Source organism: Agelaius tricolor, unplaced genomic scaffold (assembly GCF_023055355.1).
Source record: "Agelaius tricolor isolate 1412-34295 unplaced genomic scaffold, bAgeTri1.0.p SCAF_1, whole genome shotgun sequence".
NCBI lineage: Eukaryota > Metazoa > Chordata > Aves > Passeriformes > Icteridae > Agelaius > Agelaius tricolor.
In genome coordinates, this window is record NW_027269261.1 from 88488112 (window position 1) to 88511905 (window position 23794).

General features: G+C 34.2%; 2 protein-coding genes across 3 annotated transcripts in view; one reads left to right on the forward strand and one right to left on the reverse strand.

Moving 5' to 3' along the window:
* Positions 1-23794, forward strand: part of MCPH1 (microcephalin 1) — a 120906-nt gene that overhangs the window by 50319 nt on the left and 46793 nt on the right. The window lies entirely within an intron of this gene.
* ANGPT2 (angiopoietin 2) overlaps positions 1-23794 on the reverse strand; it is a 43897-nt gene that overhangs the window by 8287 nt on the left and 11816 nt on the right. The window contains exons 2-6 of one of the 2 annotated variants that reach the window (XM_071442201.1): positions 13123-13278; positions 10912-11033; positions 9042-9274; positions 6668-6795; positions 418-519 (exon numbers count right to left, since the gene is read on the reverse strand). In XM_071442201.1, coding sequence (XP_071298302.1) covers positions 418-519; positions 6668-6795; positions 9042-9274; positions 10912-11033; positions 13123-13278 — 741 coding nt within the window. The remainder of the gene's footprint in view (positions 1-417; positions 520-6667; positions 6796-9041; positions 9275-10911; positions 11034-13122; positions 13279-23794) is intronic. The other variant, XM_071442207.1, reaches the window with a different exon arrangement.

Consider the following 23794-nt stretch of genomic DNA (forward strand, 5'->3'; position numbering starts at 1 on the left):
CTAAGAATTTTACTGTGTCCATGGGCATTATTGATCTGTAATGTTTCAAAAAGTTGATTTCAGCAAGGACGTGCTCAGGAATCTGAAACACTGAATCAATATTACTTAGTAGATTTGGAGCAGTTCCTACTGTTGCCACTAGAAACACAAATATAAACAACTCAAAAAATGTAGACATATGATGGAACAGTTGATTAAAAAAAAGTAAGGTTTCTCTTTAAAAACAAACATCACACTTACAAGTCTGCTTAGGCAAACAACTTACACTATTCTGACATTTTCAAAATGAGCATCTGAGGACAAAGAGAACTTCTTAAGGTTGCTTACATTCTAAGGATGCTATTAATATAAATTTAGCATATTAGATTTCAGATAATAATAACAGCTGATATTAAGGCTTCAGAGAACACTGTTTACCATCTTATACTCCTTCCATGTCCGGTGGAAGTCCACACTGCCATCTTCTCGTTTCTGTATAACTGTCCAACCTCCTCCACCAGTTTCCATGTCACAATAGGCCTACCAAAGGAAGCATATAACAGCCTAAGTGCATGCAGTCACAGCAAAACAAAACCAGAAATCATGTAATTTGCATCCTTCTATATAGTCACAAGTCATGCACAAAATATGAGTGAACTTAAAAATGCAAGTTTTCACAGCTTTCATACAAATCAGTTGTGGTTGTCCACAAATAAATGGGATTCCTCAGTATATATCACACTTAAGAGAATACCTTAACAAATGACACCTTTCACTTCTCCATCTTTTTTGTGAGAGATCCATTCAAATTTCCCCATGACTTTTCAGAGCATAGGTACTGTTAAGTTCAGGCCATGAACAAACTGAAATATATTTTTATTATCACAGTTGTTGTTCAGTGCCTTTTCAAATGGTCTGGCAAAGTTAAATCTAAGTATATTATCTGAAAGTTGTATCTTAAAGCCATGTTATTATACAGACTGCAATGAACATCTATGCTTGAACAAAAAATGACAACTATAAGATGTTCCCAAATATTCATAAATCACCTTTGAATTTACCAGATTATTGCTAAAAATTTGAAAAGACTGACATGTAATAAGCAGTTCACTGAACTCAATGTTTAAGTACCCAATAAGTGCATCCCTGGCACAGTAAAATTCAAGTTTATAGGTGACTTGTTCAATCAGTCTCCCAGATTAAATCACTTCAGCAGCAGAGGTGAAAGGTATTACTGAATGTGCCAATATACTGCAGAGATGCTAATGGGAAAAAAGTATTTTGGAAATTAATTGGAATTTTGGAGTGACGTTTGGGAGAAGTAGGGGATAAATTAACAATAAAATTTTGTGAATATGAAAGTATCTAGTACAATTTTTCCTGAGAAAGGATTTCAAATTGTTGCATCTAATTCTGCTTTTCGAAAACTAACAGAACTTATAACTAGATGTGTGAAGTCAGTGGAGCTAAGCTGGTGTAAGACAGTACAATGAAAGCCAAACTGAAGTCAGTATCTCTTTAAATTGCATGTTAGTACTATCTTTAAGAAATATATTGAATTTCTTGTACAAGAATTCCTGTTTGGAGAATTCTCAGTTAATGTTTTCTCATTTGGAAGTTTAATTTTTTTTGACCACTTTCTGCCAAGATATTGAAGTTCAGAGCCTTCTTCAGAATCACTTCACATCTTTGAAAATTTTTGAATTCTAGTTTGAGTATTGAATTACATTAACTTCTAATCTGTATTCTAGATCTTTCATCCAATAAGTGAAGTTGTGCTTCCCATTTATAGTAGTACAAGCAAGACCTAACTTCTTCCACTTTGATAAGATATTTTATCTGTAATTAAATAAATAATTTAAAAAGAAACTAGGCAAGTATTTCATTATTAATTTGGATGTTTCCTTCATTGTTTAACAGTTCCCTCAGTAGTCTTACTTCTTGCCTAACTGCTGGTTGTTACAATATGTCTATAATTGCCCCAAATCATGACTGGGTGGCACTAAAGCTCTAATGTCTTTTTCATCCTCTTCTATAGGAGACTGTCTTATCAGTGTTAGCAATTAGGAGATTTGAGCTCTTTGAACTGTTAGACATCCTGGAAATTCATTGAAAAAGTATGACTGCAGTGAAGCCAGTTTCCTTCTGTGCTGTGGTAGTGTTATGTGTGTCACTTGGGGAAGTAAAGTGTGCTCCTTACTAAGTTTTCAATTTCGTTCACTCTTTTAGGGTATGTTATACACTCACATCTATATATTTATATAGATCAGAGTACCTACAGTTCAAGCAGTGTCATATATACTGTTGAAAGGCATCAGACCTTTGAGAAGAAAAAAAATCGTAACAGCTGAAATATCAAATATATTAGTGTTTCAACAGGCTGTTGCACATTGGAAATCCAAAGCAGATACTGTGCTTTAAGCTTGCAGTAGACTCTGCTCAACATCAGAAAATCACATGACATTCAGTTGGAGATTTTTAGGGAAGATAAAATAAGGAAAAAAGTTGGATAAGTCGGATAAAAATTGGATACCTTTTAAAGTATGTATTGTGAATGGAATTTAATTGAAACCTCAATTTGTACTGATGTATGCAATTCTGTACACCTCAAAGTTTGTTTTTTGTTAGGCTTTACTAACATCTGTATTTAATGACTGGTAAAAATGTGATGGTAAAAATGTGATGATATAAATGTGATCATAAATTGATTTAGTTAAAATAAAAATTCCCTTCAAAGGAAAGGCTGAAGATAAGGTATTATAAGAGAAGATAAATCTCTTTTAGAAGGCTAACTCATGATGTGTAATGTATATGTGAAAACTAATTTCTGCAGAGGGCTATGAAGAGAATGGGCTAAAGCAGATGCAAATACTTTTTTTAAGCATCAATGCAAGTTAAAAAGCTCATTTAACAATGATCAAATATCACTGGTTGTAGATAGAGTTGTTGACTCTGAAGTTTCACCCCACTTAAAAGAACAGTATAAGCAGCTAGATGGACAATAGAACTGTTTCACCTTTCTCTGAAATATGTAGTTTCTAACTATGTACAGTGGGAGGCCATGTATTAATTTATTTGAGCTGTGGGTTCAGTCTGATAGTGCTATTGTAGTTGTTAATTGATGTTTCTGAATGTTATGTGCAATTTCCTTTATGCCTGTTGACTAAACTTCAATTTAGTTGGAATTAATACTTCGAAAAAATCAATGCCTTTAAATAGCACTTTATTTTGTTCTAATGAGATTAAGATATAAATAGTGAATGACTGTGAATGTCTATCATAATATATTACAGGTAGTATCCGTTTTTTAAGTGAGTGGTAAGACAACTAGCTTTAATAGATACTTTAGATACTTTGAGATAAATGCTGGGGACTGCAAATTAGTTCCCAAAGGAAAAAGCAACTCACTAGGAACTGAAAACCATAATGAGAAATTGAAGAGATGACTATAAAAACCTCATATAGATTTTTCTTACCAGTAACATTTTTTAGAAGTTTACATAAATTTGGAAGTATAATTTTTCCACACCAAGAAAAATTTGCGTCAATCAACTCTTTCTTTTAACACCATAACTAGAAGAGAACTCTTCTGACCTTTCAACCTATTCTAGGTTTTATATTCAAAAGAAAGATATGTAACATTTCATAAAACTAATAAAAATAGATACCAAGATTAGGCAGGCAGCAGGAGTCTTCAAACAGATGCCAAAAAGAATAAAGAGATTAGCCTCTCAAGTTACAACAAATTGGAACAGGGAGTATTTGATGTATCTTGTGAAGTGCTTCAGTACTTACAGTTCTAGCAGCTGTAGCACTGTAAGAGGGTATTTAGGATATAAGTGTTTTCAGACCTACTTTGGGAATGGTAAGGCTCAGGCTGAGTTATCAGGATGAAGAGCCAGGGCAGTTTTTATAGCAAAGCAAGTGCAGTCTCCACATCTTTGCAGTGACCCTTTGCATCACTTTCAGCTGTTGTCTGAACACTTTGGAGTCATTATGTCCAGTGATTTTTGTATTCTGCTATCTCTATCTCCTAAAGATGTGACAAGATAAGAACAACAGTCTAACTGCTTCATGAGGTTGCTGTAAGCATAAAACTATTGCCTTTCCATAGTTTTGCCTCTGCCATTTTTCCTCATGTCAGCAGTCTTTTGCTGTTTTCCTCAGTGTTTTTAAAAGGAATTAGCTTTTGTCCTGTTGCAGAACAGGAAAGTTTGAAAATATTAATGGAATTAAATAATTGTTTTCCTCTCAGTAGTCATATGCAATTCCTTAGTTTTGGATTATGATGGGAGAAAAATTAGTAACGTGGGATCGGTTACAGATTACACAGAAGTTGTTTATAAGCCTGTTGGGTCAGAAGGTGTTACAAGAGGAAAAGACAAAAACATAAACAGCAGTGCAGCACTTTTGGCAAATAAAAAAGGTCACTCTGTTTCCTGGTCTGAGTAGCTATCCACATCATAAACAGTTGAAAATGGTGTAACATGTTGATTGTCCCTAACCTTCACTTCCCTTGACAACACCTCTTATGCATTTATATTTGTATAAAGAAATCAGCATCGGGTTAAAACTTTTTAGTCTCTTATTTTCAATGTCATGTGGTAAGTAAAACATTCCCTGTCTTTGTCTGTCTGAAATGGACAGAAAAAGATTTTAATTCTTTAATATTATTAAATGACTGATTTAATACTAAGTGTAATTTTTATGATTTAACTACTTTTTTTTAACTTACTAAATTACCAAAATGGATATTTGCATTAAGCATTTAAAGCCTCCATATTCAAATGTAAAGCATTTAATGTTTTATAGTCTAGGAAATTTGTACTTTTGAAAATGCAAAGTGTTAAAGTTTATGACAAATTTTTATTCTGTAATATGTCATCCACTTGTGTCTGCTTTTAGAAAATATGCATGCTCTGTATACTATATTTGACAGTAAAATTAAAACCAAAGATTAAAGCTTGAGACAAGTCATAGTAAGAGATCCAAGGAATGTAATTCCTGAGTTGTCTAACAAAGACTGCTGCATTTAATTACTTTGGAGATGCAGTAGCTTTCATCTCCTTTAGTTTTTAAAATTGTGATTCTAGATATCTATGCTATTTAAATGCCATTCAGCTTCATGTACAATAAAACATTTCATTGCATCTTATGTAACTCATTTTCCTGTGAAATTGATGTTTTTAGACTAGATTATTCTGAAGGAAAGACAGCTGGTTTTTTGTTGCTTTTTTTTTTTCCCAGAGAAGCAGATTGCAAATAATTTCTCTGGATTATATCTACAAAAAATTACAGGTTTTATCCATTGTATTTTGTAGATCTTACCCAAACAAATTGCTTATTTCCTTTAGCTGAGAGCTTTGTAAGTCTAAAGATCACAGTCTGGCTTGGGCAAAATGAGGTTCTGGCACTTCAAAGTCCAGTCACCAGTGAACTTCATTTCTAAACCTTTGCTTGGGAAAAAAATTGCTTTCTCTGTCAGAGTTTTACCAATTTCTTTTCCACATTGCACCTCTTTTTCCACTGCTTTTTTTACATTTTCTGTTAGTTTTTCTAATGCAATAAAGTAGAGCCTTAGAAATTCTGTAAAATACTTCAATTTTTGTCTAAAGGAAATATCTACAGTAGAAATTAGAAAATAAAAACATAATAAAATTATTTCGTGTTTTTCTAATAAATATATTAAGCATTTTTTTATATTCATATGTCCCTTAGCCTGCTGTGCCTTTATCATGAGAGCCCCACTCCTCTGAATGCTTGCTCCAGGTTTTTGGTTCTTTATACTCACAATCAACCTGGGACTTTTCTCCCTTTCAGATTCTACTGATTGTTTCAACTAAATTATACTCTCTGATGCTTTATCATTTTATTTACTTCAGTAGATGGAGCATCTCTGTCAGGCATCCAATGTATCATCCTATGAGTGCCATTTTTAATTCAAGGTCTTTTCTACATAGGTATGGCATACTGCTTTAACTTAAATTGACATTGAAGTTCATTTCAGTTAAACACATAGGGGAAAAAATATCCATAGAGGAATTTAAACTGATCTAGTGAAACCCCTGCAAACTCACCTTTTATATGAATCAGTAGTAGTATTTTCCATGGCAGTATTTCCCAGAAAAGTCCTCTCTGTTAGACAGTGTCTAATTGTTAATCTAATTGTTACACAAATGTCCTTAAAACTCTGTGATACAAGAACTGAAGCCCATACATGAGTCCAGTACTACTAGATTGGTTTCATGAGTATAAATCCATGAGATTTCCATGCCCCTGACTTTACCTCCTTTTGCCACCTAAAGACCCCCTTGGGCATATGAAGGAACTAAGAACTTAAAGGAGACAGGAGTCTGCTGATCATGCAGAGCAACTCTGTTGGAGTTACAGATTTTATAAAGAAATTACACTACCTTATTGATTTAATTACATTAATTATGTGGAGAAAAGAATGAAATTCTGGCATGATGAAGCACACAACAAAATGTTTTTCATTTCAACTGAGCCAAGATTTCACCTGAAGGACTTTTTTCTTCCTGTAAGATACTCAGATCTAGGAGTGATTAAAAGTTTATTAAAAAACTTGGTAAGTAGTAAACTTCACTATTAACTAGCCTTTAAAATAGCATATTTGCTAAATAACCTTTAACATGCAGTATGGCTAGGTAGCTCTTTATAGTCATCCTACCTTCTTCTCTTGTGCAGTGTTTGAAACTGTTAAAGTGTAGATTCCACTTGTTGTCAGTCCAGATTTGAAAGCTTCAGCACAGTCTTTGAAGCTGATTTGCTCCTCTTTGGCTATGAATTTGCTCTTAGCTATTAAAAATACAATAAAATTGAAGGCATTAAGAGAAGATTAATGAAAGTTACAAAGAATCAATTTATGGAGTAATTGGCTTAAAGCAGTTCCAAAAATTATGTCTGGTCCTGAAAGAAATGACAGATCAAGGTACTTATTATGTGTGATGTTACTTTACATCATTTAAAGACATTATTCTGATAGGACTGTGGTTGTTTGATAGGTGGAAAAGTGCTGACACTTACTAATATGTTGAATGAGAAAACTCAGGATATTGCATCTCATTCAGTTGAACAGTTTCTGCTTCTATTCATTGCCCTTGCTGGATTCCTACATGCATTACAACCTAAGCATGCATGAACTACTATTTATATACATACCTAAGTAGCAAATGATTAGGTTAATAATGACTTTTGGCCAGTACTCTTACATTGTGAAATGAGTTGTAATGTAACAGACTGGTCAAACTACACTTAAGAGGTTTTAAGCTCTTTTTTTTGCCCCTGTGCTGAGTAGGAATAACTTTGTATGTACCAAGCTGAAGCTTGGTAGGTCAGCCCAACTCACTAAAGATACATACCTTCTGGAATTCATTTGTGCAAAAAATACATTTTCATATGTCTAAGCCTTCTTATTCAACAGAACAATCTAAGGTTCATCTTTTTGTTCAGTTCTTTATTAACTATGGAGGTTGGAATTTCCTGGCATTTCGCCTGCTGACTGATATTTCATATTTGACCCTTCTGGGGTTGGTTCTGTGTATTTTCCCTTTTAATTTAATCTAACAATCACAGTCAGTTACTACAAAGGTTTAGTTGCCATATAAATATGTGCTTATATTACAGTTGCTTATTATGTTTTTTGGCTTGCTTATTCATTATTTACCTGTTTAAGTGCTTTGCCTTAAATAGAAAAATAACACATTCAGTGTTTTAATTGCTTTTCCACACTCTATTGTTTGCATACTGTCTTAGAAGCTTTCCCTGCTAATTTTGTCTTTTTGGCAAACACTCATTATTTTTTCCACTCTGGGTTTAATGGTGCTGTAGCCAACATGACTTTGACTTGTTTACTTATTTGTGCACTAGCATAGCAGATAACATCAGCAGGAACATGTACAGCCTTGGTATTTAAGGGAATAGCGTCAGTTATGAAGACAAAAAAACTTGGAATTTACTTTGTTTAGAAAAACCTACAACCTATGTTATGATAATAACATATAGGACTATACTAAAAGTGAGGAGTTCCAAACACCCTTTTCCTTGTCTGTGATCCACCTTACAGTAATATATCATAGACCATTGATACTGTCTTTTAAATTCTAATGACAACTTCTAACATTTTTTCCCAGTATTTAATTTTAAATCCTTTCTTTAGGGGTTCTGTATATTTCTGTACTTGCAGCCCTGAGAACTTTACAGGCAACTGTGCCAGATTCTACAGTCTTTTAGATCAGCTTCTAATCTGTCCAAGTTCCATATCAGACATGAAGTTCAAGGCAGGAACAGTTTAAATCCTGTGTAGCCATAACTTTTAGTTTATGGTTTGTGTGGGTTTTTTATGGCACCCGTGAATCTGCATAAATCTAAAAGCTATGCTTGGTGTCTATGATCTGTTGCAGAGTTGTCAGGCATTTAGGGGTGAGATTATAGCCTGTAAGGTTTGCTAGGCTGAGGGATTTTTGGGATGAACAAGGATACCTTGGTGAAGAACTTGTGGGAGTACCTGCTGCCCAGGCCTGGTGCTTTCTGGTTTGGGGGGCTAAAAACTATGCCTGTGCTTATTCCTTTCCCTTTGGTAGCCACTATAATTCATCCTTTCTTTGATAAACTCTGTGTTATAAAGCAATGAGAGGTGGCAGAAACAATCTCTGTGAGCCAGGAAGATAAGTTGCAGACCTACAATATGCAGTCTCACCTAGATATATGGTCAAGCAAGTGTATACTGCCACACATGTGAATGCCATGTGAGATGAATAATACTTGGCTTCTCTGTATTTTGTTGAGCCACTGGAGAATTGGTTAAGAAAATAAATAAACCAGAGAAGATAAATAAAATATTGAAAAGAAATCACATAAATGTGGTTGTTTCTCCCACCCCCTAAAATGTAGGTTAATTAACTTGGATGCAAAATTTAAGGCAAAAAATACATACTTTTTGAGAAGCAGAAGTGTGTCAGAACTAGTTGTAAGATTATAGGTACCAGTGTACACAAATTAGGAAATAGCACGGAAATGATATAAGCATGTCTAGTTTGACTTACAGTTTGGTGTCGAGATCATAGTAAGCAAGCTATGAACTGTCTCCATCAGATCATGTTGCTGTTTTTGCAGAACTGAGTTGTTTACTGTAGCTGTAACTAACTGTTTTTCTAGTTCTTCTATAATAGAATTCTGTCTGGCTACTAGGACTTGAAGCTGATCTTTTTCATCTTTTATTGACTTCAGCTGAAGCATGTGCTTGTCTTCCATCTCAAGAACTCTTTTTTCTAAAAAGCTAAATAAAAGATTACAATTAGGCTCTCCAGAAACAATTTTGAGCTGATGACAAGAGAATCAAGCATGTTGTATAAGTTTCTTTCTTCATACACTCTTCATACACTTCATTCTCTAATGCTATGCAAGCAGTAGACAACTAAATGAAAGTTTAGTTTGATACATATGCTTTCATTTATTATGTAAGTGCACTAATAAACAACATTATCTACTACAGTGTGTATTGCAGACTTTAAAAATGTAATAATTGGGTGTTTGATAATTCAACATTATTAAAGGAAAGATAAAGTGACTAAGTTGTCATGGGTTTACGCTATTAAAAGATGGAACTTATTTAAAGATAACTGAGCATTTCAAATATCCTATAATAAAACACATAGTTAACATAAATGTTATGGCATTAAGACAGGGAAACATGCAAATAGTTACTTGAAGATGGGTTACCCTTCTCCAATTTTAGAGCTGGTATTATTAGGTAACCGGCTAGGAACATTGTTTCACTGCTAATTGTTCTGACATAGACTCTGAGAAAGCTGATCTTAAAAGATGCGTAGCCAGAAGAGAGAAATTCACCTGAAATCTATTGCCGTTACTGAAAAAAAAATCCTGAACCTTATTTATTATATAATTATGTTTCAAGCGGATTAGTTCAATGCAGATTGTATTTTGTTAAGTGAGAAACAATGCTTTTGTGTTTTATGTGGATGTTACGAGGGTAGTCTAAAGTCTGCTGAGTTCAACACCAAAAAACATGACCTTTTGAAAATCAGTGTTTCCTTTGCTTTCCATTTGATAAGGATACTTGTTTTTCTTAAGTTGGTAGATAAAACCTTTAGGGAACATACATAAATGTAGTAGAGTAGTGAACAAAAATGTCAAAACATGTCTCCTGGGTTTCTTAAGCTAATTCTTTCAAAGAAAAAGCACTTTGCACATATGGTTCTCATTGAAAGACATTGCTTTGAAGGAGAAAACTTACTGTTATTGCTGCTTTTAGATTCCTCTGTAAACTATTTATTGCCAAAAGTAAAAAAAGACCGTGGTGATATGGAAACGAAGCTAGCTGAAAAAAGGTATGAGCCTTTGGAGCACAGCCGAGTACAGAAGAGAATAGGAGTAATAGTTGGATTTTGGTCAATTTCAAAAACATGGACTCTTGAGGAATGTTGAATATGATCAGTGCTTTATTTTTCTCACTTATATATTAGGTAAAAAAATGGTAGCAATGACCTTTTTAATCATTAAGATAGCTATGTACTACATGGAAATAAAATTTTGGAGATGTGGTTACAGTCAATTAATTTGAGTCAGGTTACATCAAATTCATATGGAAAAGTCTAAAGAAGAATATAAATTGGGTACAACAGAAGTACTGTTTTAGTTTTAGCCTTAAGTTCCTCATATAAAGGAGAACTTTAGATTGTGAAGAACAATATATAAATAGAACACAATAAACCTGCATGAATCTCCCAGGCTTTAAGTAATATATGACCTTTGTAATGAGTGTGGGCAACATTTTGTAATCAGTTTGGAGAGCTTTTGTACAAACCCTTATTTTCCTACTTGAGTACATTTGTTTCTAAAACTATTAGAAGGGCACTTAATGGAATAGCATTTTATTGGGCTGTGCAAACTTACCTGTTTTTTTCTTGTAATTTAGTTATCTCATTGGTCTGATCTGAAATCTGTCTTTCTAGTTTGTTTGTTGAAAGAGAGTGTTCCAAAAGCTGAAGTTCAAGTCGGCTTGTCTGGTTTAATACCTAAAAAAAATTTACAAAAAAAGAAATTTCTTTTAAAAATACATCTTTTAAATAAATCGTCATTTTGTTATGTTGTGAAAGCATGCCAACCTCTATGTACACCTATGATTAAAAAATATTTTTCAACACTTAATTTAGGCACAAATGTTCATAGAATGAGAATGAAGAAGAATACACAGTGTTGAACTAATTTTGTCATTACACTGTATCATTGGGAATATTTCAGTAGTATGCTATGTTTCTGATGAGAGTTATTGTATACTTTAGCTTTGTTGTTATACCTTCCCCTCTGTTATGATAATTCTCATTTCATTACTGGATAATTCTTTATTTCATTACTGGAACTATGACAGTTGTGGCTCAAAGAATGAGTTGTTTTCCCTATCTGGTGTTGAAAGTAAGTCTCTAGATGAAATCTTGGCACAGTTGTGAAATCACTTGATAGTTCTCTCCTATTCAATCCCAAATTATATTTTGAAGTGTTTATCATGTGAAACATATGACTAATATTTCATGAAACATATGAAGCAAATCAACTAAAGTGACCACACTTTACTCAATTCATTCTTTGCTTTTTAATATTACCTTTTTCTATGCATTGTTTACAATTTATTTACATCTTTAAATGAAGAAATGCAGATACTGGGAAACATGTATGATACTCTATGGTTTGTATTGCATTACTTTAAGGCAAGTTTTCTAGAAATATTTTCTCATTGTTTTAGAATAGCTTTTTTTAATTCAACAGAATTTGGCTTTCCTTGACAGGAAGAATTGATTACTCATGTCCTTCATGTTAAATAGTCATTCAGGACATGATTTCACACTTAAGTGTAATTGAAAATTATTGCCAAAAGTAAGTGTCCTTGAGAGAGCAATTGTTTGGTTAATTTCCTTATGTTGCTAATTAAGCCCTTAACCCAGTCACCAGTAATTTCAAGCAGAGAAGGAAAGTTACAGTGATGATTTTCTTCCTCTAAGCAGAAAATAACTGAGTAATTTCCATAAAGACATTACTGTGAATTAATAAATACATTCTCTCAACATGTGCAAAATATTAGGCTCCTGAATAATACAATGAAAGTTCAGCTCAGTATGCATATAAGCTATGAATTTTCAGTTTATCCAAGAGTTCACAAGTCTTGATTTAGGTTAAAAAATTCAATTTAATTCATTGGATGAATTCTACAGATAGTAAAACATCTAACATGGATTTTAGGCTTTGCATACTTTTTATATTATACAAAATATTATGTGCTGCATGATATATCCATTATTTGTTTTGGCAATTAAAGATCTGCATCTTCCTACGATATCTGCAAAACTACAAATAGATACCACTCTACATGGATTGGACTTGTCCTTCTGCTATTATCTGCATTCTGTTTAAGAAAATGTCTTATTGTACTTAATGCTGTTCAATTAAAACACATTTGTTTTTTGCTTGAAGTTAGCAAATGTACAGTAGGCAGGTTTACTTCTGTGTGAATATACTTTTCTAGCAGTCTCCTAATTTCTTTTTTCTTTATTAATCTCAGATTTATGTGTCCCTTTGTTTACCATAATGCAGTGCATTGTGCTGGAAATGAACTGTTACCCACTTAGAGTTATCTGTGAAAACATTAATTAAAAAGACATAGTTCTTTTGATAAGTTAAAAAAATAAAAAAGGAAAGATTTCATTTAAAAAAGCAATTAAGCTGGTAAATGGAGCAAAGACAGTTTGAAGAGACTCATTTAGCTAAGATTAGTAATGAGAGTAATGTGAGTATAAAGCACTCTAGGACCCAAGTGATGCCTGGATATAGTATAGTAGTTTTAAATATATTCTCTTTAAAGATTAATTTAGCAGTTGGCTTTTTAGACTTACTTGAAATGCTACTGTAATGAAAATCACTCCAGTGACACTTCTCTTGAGATGGAACTATGTATTACCAAATACTAATGTTTCCTTAAGTTGGGTAGAACTGTGGGTCACAACGATTGACTTCTAATTGTTGAACAGAAGCGTGTAACACTCAACAGTGTTAAGTGTAGGGCTGTAGTATTTGGGAAGCAGAAGCATTTTGAGGTTGAAATTCATTACTTACTTGTGCTTCAACATCTGTTAATTTGCGGGTCTGTTCAGCTGTTTGATTTAGCAAGTTTGTGCCTATTTCAATCATAACTGCAGTCTGGTTCTGCACTGCAGTTTGCTGGATCTCTACCATTTCTTTCTTCATACTGTCTTGGATGTAATTCTCAAGCTACATGGGAAAGGAAAGAGAGAAGATAGTTGCATTCTTTAGATGTTGGAAAGGGGGTAGTACAGTAAGCCTGCTGGCAGCCTAGCTAAACAAATTTGGTCCTTGTCCTTGTCTGTTATGTATTTATGTTAAGTTTCCCAACATTAAGCTCTGTGAGAGGAAAACCAAATGTGACAAGGAATGTGTGGCCATTCATCTTCTAAAGGCAGGAACAGAGATTTGCAGGGGATAGGTAGTAGGTACAACAGTGAAAGTGCTTGTGGGCACTTGGCAGCCTTTCTCCCCTAGACCTCCCACCATTGTAACCATCAGAGGAGCTTCACCAGCTTTGGCAGTGATGGGAATTTTTTAGAAGATAAAAGTTTAGGAGTTTAGTCATCTTCCTGTATTTACACTTAACTATTTTAAAAGCTATTATTCATCACATGACCAGAATTCAAAGAGGTCAGATGTCATTTAACACTGTTATGTGTGCATTTTTATCAGAGAGAATTTCAAATAAAGACACAAAACAGTAGAAAAACCTATAAATACTTTAAATGCTTAATATTAAGGAATGCAACAGTTGTTTAAAATACTTGACTCTGAAGTAATTTCTGTCTAAACTAATATGGCTTTTTTAGGAGATATTTTATAGCAAAGTACCCTGCTTTCAAGGAAAGTGAGGAAAAATAAGTAGCAAGGAGAAAATTAAAGTAGCCTTTTGCATAAATCTTTCTTTCTACCTGCCTGGATTATGAAAAAGCAGTCTGATTTTTCTTCATACTTCTTTATTTCTTGTCAGTAATTGCAAATATCTCACATTTCTTTGATGTGTCATTGCATATGTTTGAATTCATGAAAGTCCAGGCCACAAGACTTCATTTTTTTCCATTGACTGAGGAAATTTCTAGAATCAAACTTCTACTTCACTCCAACACAGTTCTATCAAGAGAACCATAATAAATTTTGAGCTTCATGCTCTACCTACAAAGAGGATACTAGCTAATAAAAAATAGCTAGTGTCATTAAGCACAAATGGTAATACATCACCAATTCCTAATCTAAGTGAATAGTAAAACAGGTTGATAACTTGATTTTTTAAAAAATAATATTTTAATAGTTTTATCTTTATATGAATGGTGGCTTGTAGTAATGAGACACTTTGAACTTTGTTTTATGGCTATTTTCTATATCAGTGGGGAAAAAGCATCTTGTGATTTAATATTCTCTAAACCACTGTTCAGATATAACCATTCCACTTCCAACCAGCTAAGGACCATGGGCGGATCTATTGGCTTTGAATATTTAAGCTTTTTCCCTTAAATGTTACTTAAGCAAGGACTGGGTTAATTTTCCTTACTTCAGAGCTGTTTTTAAAAGTGGCATATGGAGAAAACAAGGTATATTAAGAAATCAAAACCTCTAAAACTGGCAATATATTCTTACATTTAAAGTGACCACTATTTCTTGATGCCCAGTGTGACCAAACTGTCAAAGCAGTATTTGTTGGTTCACTCCAGTCTCCCCATGCAGCTGGTGAACTGCAATGCACAACAGGGAGATTTCTGACCTGGCATAAACTTTGACCCACATCTACTGTTCTGCTCCATAAACATATTTCTCTTTCTACCACAAAGATTTAAAACCAGTCTTTAGGCAGCCTTTACATGCTCTTTGCATGATGATCTTTTTGAATACTAGAATTAAGCCTACAAACAACTGGATTTTGGCATAATAATTGAACATGGGTATTTTCAATTGCCATCATACTATGATATTTAGAGTTATTCACTATTCATAGGGTTGATTCTTAAGTGTTACCTCTTGCTCCATGCTATTCCTCATTTTCAAAAGCTTCTCCACCCACAGACAAATCTTATTTGACCAAACATGTTGGAATTTTTTGAATTCTTTGGTGACATCTTTTAGGTCAGCTTCTTCTTTTATGTTGGACAACAATCAGTGCCTTTTAATTGAGTAGTAATAGTAAGGTATCTTTAGTCCTTGATCATTACACTGTGAGATGTCAGAATATAGTGATAATTTATTTTAAAAAGCAATGCAAATTGATATTGGGTGCACCATAGTCAAAGGAGATTTGCAAAATTCTGCAGACTTTTATATATGGATAAAAATAAGTAATTTTTCACTGAAGTGAGATGACCAAGAACAACAGCTAATATGTATCCCTCTGAAAAGGCTAGATATCTGGGAATTAAATGATTTATGAGTCCAAATTAACTTTAGCAACTGAATCTGGAAGACTGGACATCATTATAGATAACATTGAAAAAAACTTTGCGCAAATGCAGCTCTGTTAAAAGACTATGAAGTGAAATCTCCAGAATGCATTTTATTTGCCTCAGTGTACAGTTAAGTATGGAAACACCTTTATCAAGATCAAGGATATGGCTTCACCTGTCAGAATCAATGCATTGAAAATATTGCATCATCTTTAATTTAGAAAAAAAGCCCAAAATAAAAAGGAAGACAGTAATAAATAGATCAACAAAGAAAGACTGTTCATGAGCTTTGATTCTTTCAAGAAATAGTTGTGGATATTTAACCTCATTCTTCAAGGTTCTTTGTTCACCAAAGAGAGAGCAGAATGAGAATCTGAGCAAAGTCATCTTTGCATATAGGATTGCAGAACTGCATGACTTCTTTGAAATTGTTATCACTGAGTTATTCCAAAACACACTACTAGAAAAGGAGTTAATTCTGGGCTTAAAGGTAAGGTAAACATTTTATGGTGGGCTTAGGCAATTGCCCAGTTCAAACACACAGATATAAGGTTGCTCTGAATACAGTATGCAAAACCCATGATTACAGTTTAAGGCATCTGGTGGTTCTGGTTGCCAGATTTTTATACCCCTTGTCACTGTACTTGTAACCTTGGAAAGCAGTTTTGTTTGGACACACAGATCTATATTTTCATAATTTATCTTATTTGAATATCTGTAAGTATAAGCATATCTCCAAGTATCTGATCTCTTTCAAATAATTTCTTATTTATGTGGGGATTTCCAAATCACTGAAGTATTCTCTTGACTCCAGTTTTAAGTTTGTCTTCACATCTGTTTTTTAACTTTAAAAATATTAAATACGTAATTTAGGGAATATGGTATCTGTTCTTACTTGAAAGCATGAAATGTGAATACCAAAAGGGATTTAATATTTAAAGCCAGTTTTATTATCTGACTCATTTATTGTAATTTGGAGCAACATGAATCATCAAAATTATAATGACCTATTAAGTGGCTTTGGAGCTTCTTGTGGTTTTTTTCCTAAAAATCCTATAAAGCATGATTACATAAAACCCTTCCGTTTTTTTCTTCATGTTCACTAATCTTCTCCCACTTTTGTCCGTTCTCTGCATGTACACATCATAAAATCTTTTTCTGACCTGAACCAAGATAATGCACTGATCCCTCTCTGCTTATTTCCCCTCTCTCTTCATCATACAATGCAAAATTGTAGTAAGTAGCACTTTTTACAGCTACAACCCTACAACTTTTTCTTAGTGGCAGGTGCTTACTTTGATCCTTCTTCAAAAAGTAAAAGAATGACTTTCATCCAAAACGTCTCACCATCTCGCACTGACCTTAGTGACAGCAGAACATGTTCCCACTTGTACCCCTGGCAAGCAAAGCCCTTGGGTTTCACTGACAGGGTGGTGGAAGAACTTTTTTAACAGGGCTCCAGTTCCCACAGCCACGGCTGAGCTACACTGACAACACTGAGGATTAGCAGCCATTTTTGCAGGACTGCTGTTCTTTGTGGCACATTTCTTTGTAGAAACTATTCATCAGCTCCTGCCAAGGAGCCTCCTTTCTTTGTAAGCAGTAGCACACTCAGTTTCTGAAGGGGGAAGAATAGCTTGGGTAAAAAAGAGGTTTAAAAGAGGGAAGGACATGGGAATGAATGCCTCATTTCCCAGCCATCAGTCAGGAGGCTTGGTAGTTTGAACAGCATGTCTGTCTTCTTCAATATTTTGCTCAAATCTGGAAGGTGAAACAGGGATTATTTGCCAGATTTCTATCTTGCCACGTCACTAGCTATGGTTTAATCTCTTTTTGATTCAGATAATATATGAATATTATAAGAAGTGTGTTAACCATGATTACATTATTGTTATTGAACAAAATAAATGTTAAAACCTAATAGCTGACTATTAGTGATGCATTTTCAGAAATTTTGCTTTTGAGGGAGTAAGCTGATCAATGACTTGATCAAATTGATCAATGACTATCTTAAAGATAATACAAGGGAGAGGGAATGTTTGAAAGAAGGACTATTTAACTGATAGCGTTTCAGTGATTCTTCTTGGAATTTTTTATTAAATATTCTATCTTTTGTGTAGGAATTTGGCTGGCATGTATTCTTGAACAAAGTATAAAAATGAAAGCACAGATGGGAAAAAACATGTCTCAAAATATGCTTAAATTGCAAAAGCAGCTGGGAAAATTGAAATACTTTTACAGTTAAGATTTGTTACAAAGTTATAGTGATGCATTTTTAGAGAGAAAAAAATTCTCTAAGGTCACCACTTTGGGACTGCATCATGTTTTATTACTTCAAATCATATAAAATCATAAAATTTGGCAAAAATACTCCAGCTAAGTTGCCAAAAAACAAGGACAGGTCAATAATATTGGAGCACATTCCAACACGTTACTTTTATAGCCAAGGCTTTTTTTTCAAACAAGCTTTAAATGGGCAAGAAAGGGAAGACAACATGTAGAGTATGCACTAAAAGAAGTGTTTTCTAACCATTGGCAGAGATACTATTAATCCATTATGAAGAGTTACCAATACTCAGTCAAATGAAAAACCTGCCTGATTGTATATTTTGTGTCCATACTAAAATATTTTTCAAAGAATCAGCAACTTATTTGTGCATTTTATAGACATTTGACTTAACATTTTTTTCCATTTTAAGTTATGAATGATGTCTTGCATTTGTTCTTTGCTGCCAAATGTTTAATCTATACTAATTAAAGGGTCATGTTCCTGGCAGCATTTATGCTCCATGAATACATAAATGCCCCTTTGTTAAATGCTACTCCATATTAATAGTACAAGTAGTACTGGGTGCTTGTTCTATTTTATAGAATTTGTCAGTTATTGGAGCAGGCTTTCCAAATAAAATTTGGTGATTTTCTTTATGTTTATAGTCTGATTCTGTCAAGTCTAACATTTATTTTCAGCAAGAGGTAATGTTAATAATGAGTTTCTCCACAGTGCTGTATCCTGTGTGAACAGGTTGTGTTACAACACATATTGCATGCTTAGTCATCTAATGTAGATGCAGAGAAAACTGCAGTGCTAATGACACATATATAGTGATTTTCCTCTAACTTTTGTTTTGGATTTTAAAAAGTGGAGTAGATCCAGTAGAAAACATAGCAACAAAAAATACATTTACAGCTAGGCACCTTTTAAATATCTGTTGAAGCTACAGAGTTTGGCATATTGTAAATGCCTGGGCAGTAAGGAGTTAATGTGTTGTTCTGCCTCAAATGCTAATGGCTATTCAAGTGGGCAAGTAAGAATAGGATGTAGCTAGAAAGAGGGGCAGCATTTCTGACGGCCCGTCAGAAAATAGGGCAGCACCTTTCTGGAACCCACTTCCTACTTCTGGTCTGTGCTGACCAGATCAGCAGAAGTAGGGTCAAGAATTAGGCATGAACTGTCAGCTCAGGGTCAATCCAGTAGAGGGGGATCAAGACCATCAAAAGACCCTCAAAGACCCTCAACCCATTTCCAGAAAGGTCCAGAAGAAGGGACTGCACCTGCTCACTTATTTACACGAAGAGTGAGAAACCTAAGTCCCAGGAGAGGGAAATTTGCCTATAAAACGGTGCCCCTACTAAGTTTGGGTGGCACCACCAGGACCTTGGACACCCTATTGGCTGGACCAGTGCTGGACCCAGAACTGGTGATCCCCTTTCCTCTCCTATCTCATTTCTCTGTATAGGGGCAAACATATTTCCATGCCAAGTGTGTAGTCTGTTAATAAAACTTTGTGAGCGGTTTTCTTTTGGACCCCTTTGGGTTTTGCCACTCTTCTTTGACCAAAGGCATTGAGAAATTTTGGGTACTCCCTTCTACAAAGGAGTGACATGTCACACATATATTAAGCTGTCAAAAACTTTGAGTTACAGTTCTCACATCCCTAACAAAAATGTCATGTGCTTTATTTGGAACTTATCTTTGCAAATTTAAACCACTTGAATTTAATCAGTTCTTCCAATACCTGTGGTCATCATCCAGGTGCTTTTTTCACCAAGATATTCATTATACACACAAAAGCAAGCAAGATGGAAAGTGTACTTAAGCATCCATAATCAGATTTGCTTAGTTTTAGTAACAGGTCAAAATAAGAAAAGCTGAGTCTCATTAGTTCCTTTGGGAATACTTTTTCAGAGTATAGATGTGACCTTCCTGCTTCTCATACTCCAGATATCTTGAGGTATCTTTAACCTAGTAATGCTTGGTCTTAGTTGCCCTGCCCTTTTTTCAGAGTGGCAGTGTTCTTTGGATTGTGGCCACATCTGATTTCTTCATGAGTCATCTGAAGTAGAATTTAGCCCATAATTCGGACTGGGTTTTTTTTTTTAATGCTGTGTCAATGTGCAGTTTTCTGATTGTAAAAGGTTATCCTTATATGCCACAGAATCCTTAAATTTCTCATTCACAGATACATTTTTTTAATTTAAAGACAAAAATGTAGTTTTTTTCACAGACTATTTTAACAGACTTAATTTTCAGTTAAAATACTAAATATTTAATTTTTTTATTTGTAGTATAATTGAAGTCTGTACATTAGGAGGGTTTTCTTGGTATGAGCCACCTTGGATCCTACTGGATATGAATAACAGTGAAATGTAATGTACTTTTTAAAAAAGAAGGAAACACTGCCTCAATTTCATCACAGCTGTTCATGTAGGCAGTATTTCACCAACATATATATGCTACACATGCTCCTTAATATGCGTGTATGTAACCATATTGACAGGCACTCCATGTGTGCTTGTATTTGTATTTCCACATCACATGAATGCATTGGTGTTTTGAAGGCAAAATACTGTCAAAATTTCAATTTTGCAGGCAGTTTTGTTCTCTTTAAAATAGCTTTTCGTACTTATTTTCAGTCTGTCTCTGTTCCTACTGCTTCAAGTCAGGATGGAAATAGAAGAATCACTACCCTTTCCAAGAGTCATTTATCTTGACAGACCTAAGGGAACACATTTTTAAGGGCATTGCATCAATCTCCATCAATCAGACCTTAAGCTATTTTAAAGCAACTTTTAATAAAATAATTTATTTCTTCATGTTTTCTGGAACTAAGTTATCAATTTTAGGAGCCTGTAACTTTTGGAAAAAATTAGTACACTGCAGAAATAAAACACAATCATGTCTGAAAAAGAGACATTTAAAATTTTCCTTTTTTTCCTTTTCCCTAGAGCAGGAAGTCCCAATGGTCTATGAGTTGTTTCTCAAGGGAGGGAAAGAAATCTTTGGGAATGTCTATGGGAATGCTTGAGATGTCTCTATGCCCCATCAAACATGTCTGCCTGTCCAGACCTCCAGCTAAGATTTTTCTCTTATCTCATTTTCCTGTCAGCAAACAAAAGGTGAAAGTAACATCATAAATGAATACTATCTGGAAGTGAGCTGTGATTTACTGGAAAATGTTGAAGCTAAAATTGTGTAATAAAATACTAAAGGTTTAAATGCTAACTCTTAAAATAGTAAACACAGACTTTGAAGTAAATGATATGCAGATGGTTCTCGTAGGGACACTTGTGCACTAAATGAAAGCTTGCCTATTCTCCTGTCTGATTACACTACATTTAGAGGAAACTGTTACACTTTTATAATTTACACTTGCTAGCAGAAGAAAAATATTCCCCCCCCTCTCCTTTACTGTCAAAACTCTACTTAAATAAAAACTAAATTTTCATTAATGTAACATGAAATAAAATGTATGAGATGTCTTCATTTTCTGTACAAGTTTATATTTATAAAGAATGACTTTCAATCTGTGTTCCTGAATGGAAGTATTCTGTATCTAATTCTAAAAGTTATTACAGGATGACTGGATTTTCTACTGTATGTTCTGAACTAACTATGAATGTTACAATCCAAGTGATGATGTCAAAAAGGCAAAGGAGCACATAGGAAAAGGGAAGAGACTTTGACAGCTCAAACACTCAAAAGCTGTCATAGAGTTGAGCTCCCACCATTCCAGACACTGAGCTTATTTTGTCCATGTAATACTACACTACTGCTTTCCTACCTACACATATGTGCTGTCCTTTGGAGGATGACATGGGTTCTTTGTACTATATATGATGCACGTACTTTCTATGGTGCATTTCTGCATTAAATTGCAAATGAAAAATATTCTTTGCAAAAAAGCACTATTAATGGAAACTAAATAGTCAACTTGACAAACCGCTTAACAGTGTCAATTTCTATGTAGGTAGGTAAATAATTTTATAAAAACAAAATTGAACAAGAGTATCTTCAAAATTAAAATCAATTATTTGGTGATTACCCTTACTCGTTAAGAGTTAAGGCTATTCATTAAGCCAATAATTTAAGATTCTGAATCACCATTTTTATGGACCATAGCTGCTATGGTATTTCTCTTAAAAATCAGGGAAGGAACTCATAAAGTTCCCATTAGTCTAAAAATAAAGAATAAATAAATAAATAGTGTGAGTCATGAATGGCATTTTGCCGAAGTTCAGTAGCTCTGAAGCCAGGGAGACAAGAAGCCAGTGATGCTTCAGCCATTCACTGAAATGCATAAAATATTTTTCATTATATGCAACAAGCCACCAATACTCAAAATTAGGATTCCATATTTATTAACTGTGTAGGAAATACTACTAATCAATATTTAAATTTTAAATACTAGGTTATGGCATCGGACTATAATTTCCCAAATTGAATATTCAAACCTTTTGGAGACAAGCCTACATGTTTTCAATCAGATTTTGGACTTTACCAGACCAGTGTAAGGATGAGATTGTGCTGTACAAAGATGACATCTGAATAAACACTTGCTATCCCAGATCTTATTTCTCATAATCCTTTCTCATTTGTGTATTTTTTCCATTCCACTGAGCAACTGAAATAAACTTACTATCAGATATGCTGGTGACATTTTTCATGAAAAACATTGTCTGTGTAGCCTTATAAACTTTACAAAATATTTAGCAAATGTATCAGTCACAGTTAAAGCCATTTATCATTTTTATCTCAAACAATATCAAGTAGTTTTTTATGAACTCCTCTTTCAATGGGAAAGCCTATTTTAGAGAATAGCTCATGATGTGGTGAAGCAAATCAGAGATCAAGTTTTTGACGAATATGAAGCAAATTCCACTTTTCAAAACATGTTACTGGGGAAGTGTAAAAGAGCTAGGCATTTACAGTTCATTCTCAGCATTGCTTTCTAGGGAAGCAGTCATCTTGCATTCCATTTCCAACCAGAAGGAAGAATGATTTGGAGTTCAAGGATCAAACTAGTTAGGAAGCTATGGTACACAATTAGTCCCTTTTGTGAGCTATAAAACTGGGTGTCTCTGGTTCCAAAGCCATGTTCACAGAGCATCTTTCAGCATGACAAAAATTAGATTCTTTTTAGAGTTCACAGGTTAAGGAAACTGAAAGCATTTTTAGTAGTTCTTAAGCTTTGCAACATACTGGCATCTAACTATAGTTTATTGAGTTTTTATGAGATCTTTTCTTGTAGAAGAAGCCTCAATGATGCTACCAAGTGACAACCAGTCATTTTTGCTGAAGGCCTGACAAATTTTGAATGCTCAAGACTTTGGGGAAGTACATGTCAGCTGCTGATTTCAGTTTTGAGGGACTGAATTTCTTTACTAAGAACCCATTCACTGATTTTGGAGGGGAGAAGAGAAAGTAATTTGTGCTCAAGTACTGTAGCTCTTTTTTTAAGATGTGCTGCATCTTTCTCACTGTCATTTCAATTGATAATATGCTAGATGGACTGGGGAAGTGGAGTGTCTGGAGAACTGCTACATTTACATCACCAGCTTGAAAATTCCTCACTTGCTGGACCAAACCTGTCAGAGAACTTCCCAAACTTTCCAAAACACTGGGCAGGGCAAGCAGGACCCAAAAACCAACTAGCCTTAAATATGGCTACAGAAAACATTAAAGGCTGCCTTAAAAAAGAGAAGCTCAGGTGGTCACCTCTGCTTAGTTAAAAAAATTAGCATCCTTATATGTTCTTGTCAAATGCCACTTATTTATTTCTCTGTACTGTTCCATTAGCCCAGTTAAGAGTCTTGAGTGCAAAAGTTTCTGAGAAATTCCAAGCTTGAAATATTTGGAAGCAAGATCAGAACATATAGGCAGCACATTGCAGAAACAAAACATAGTGTGTGATGCAGGAAAAAAAATTAAATTATGTAATCCAGATTAAAAAATACTTCTTTTTTTTTTTTTGGTCTCAATAGCTGGAATTATCCATCTAAAAGCAGACAGT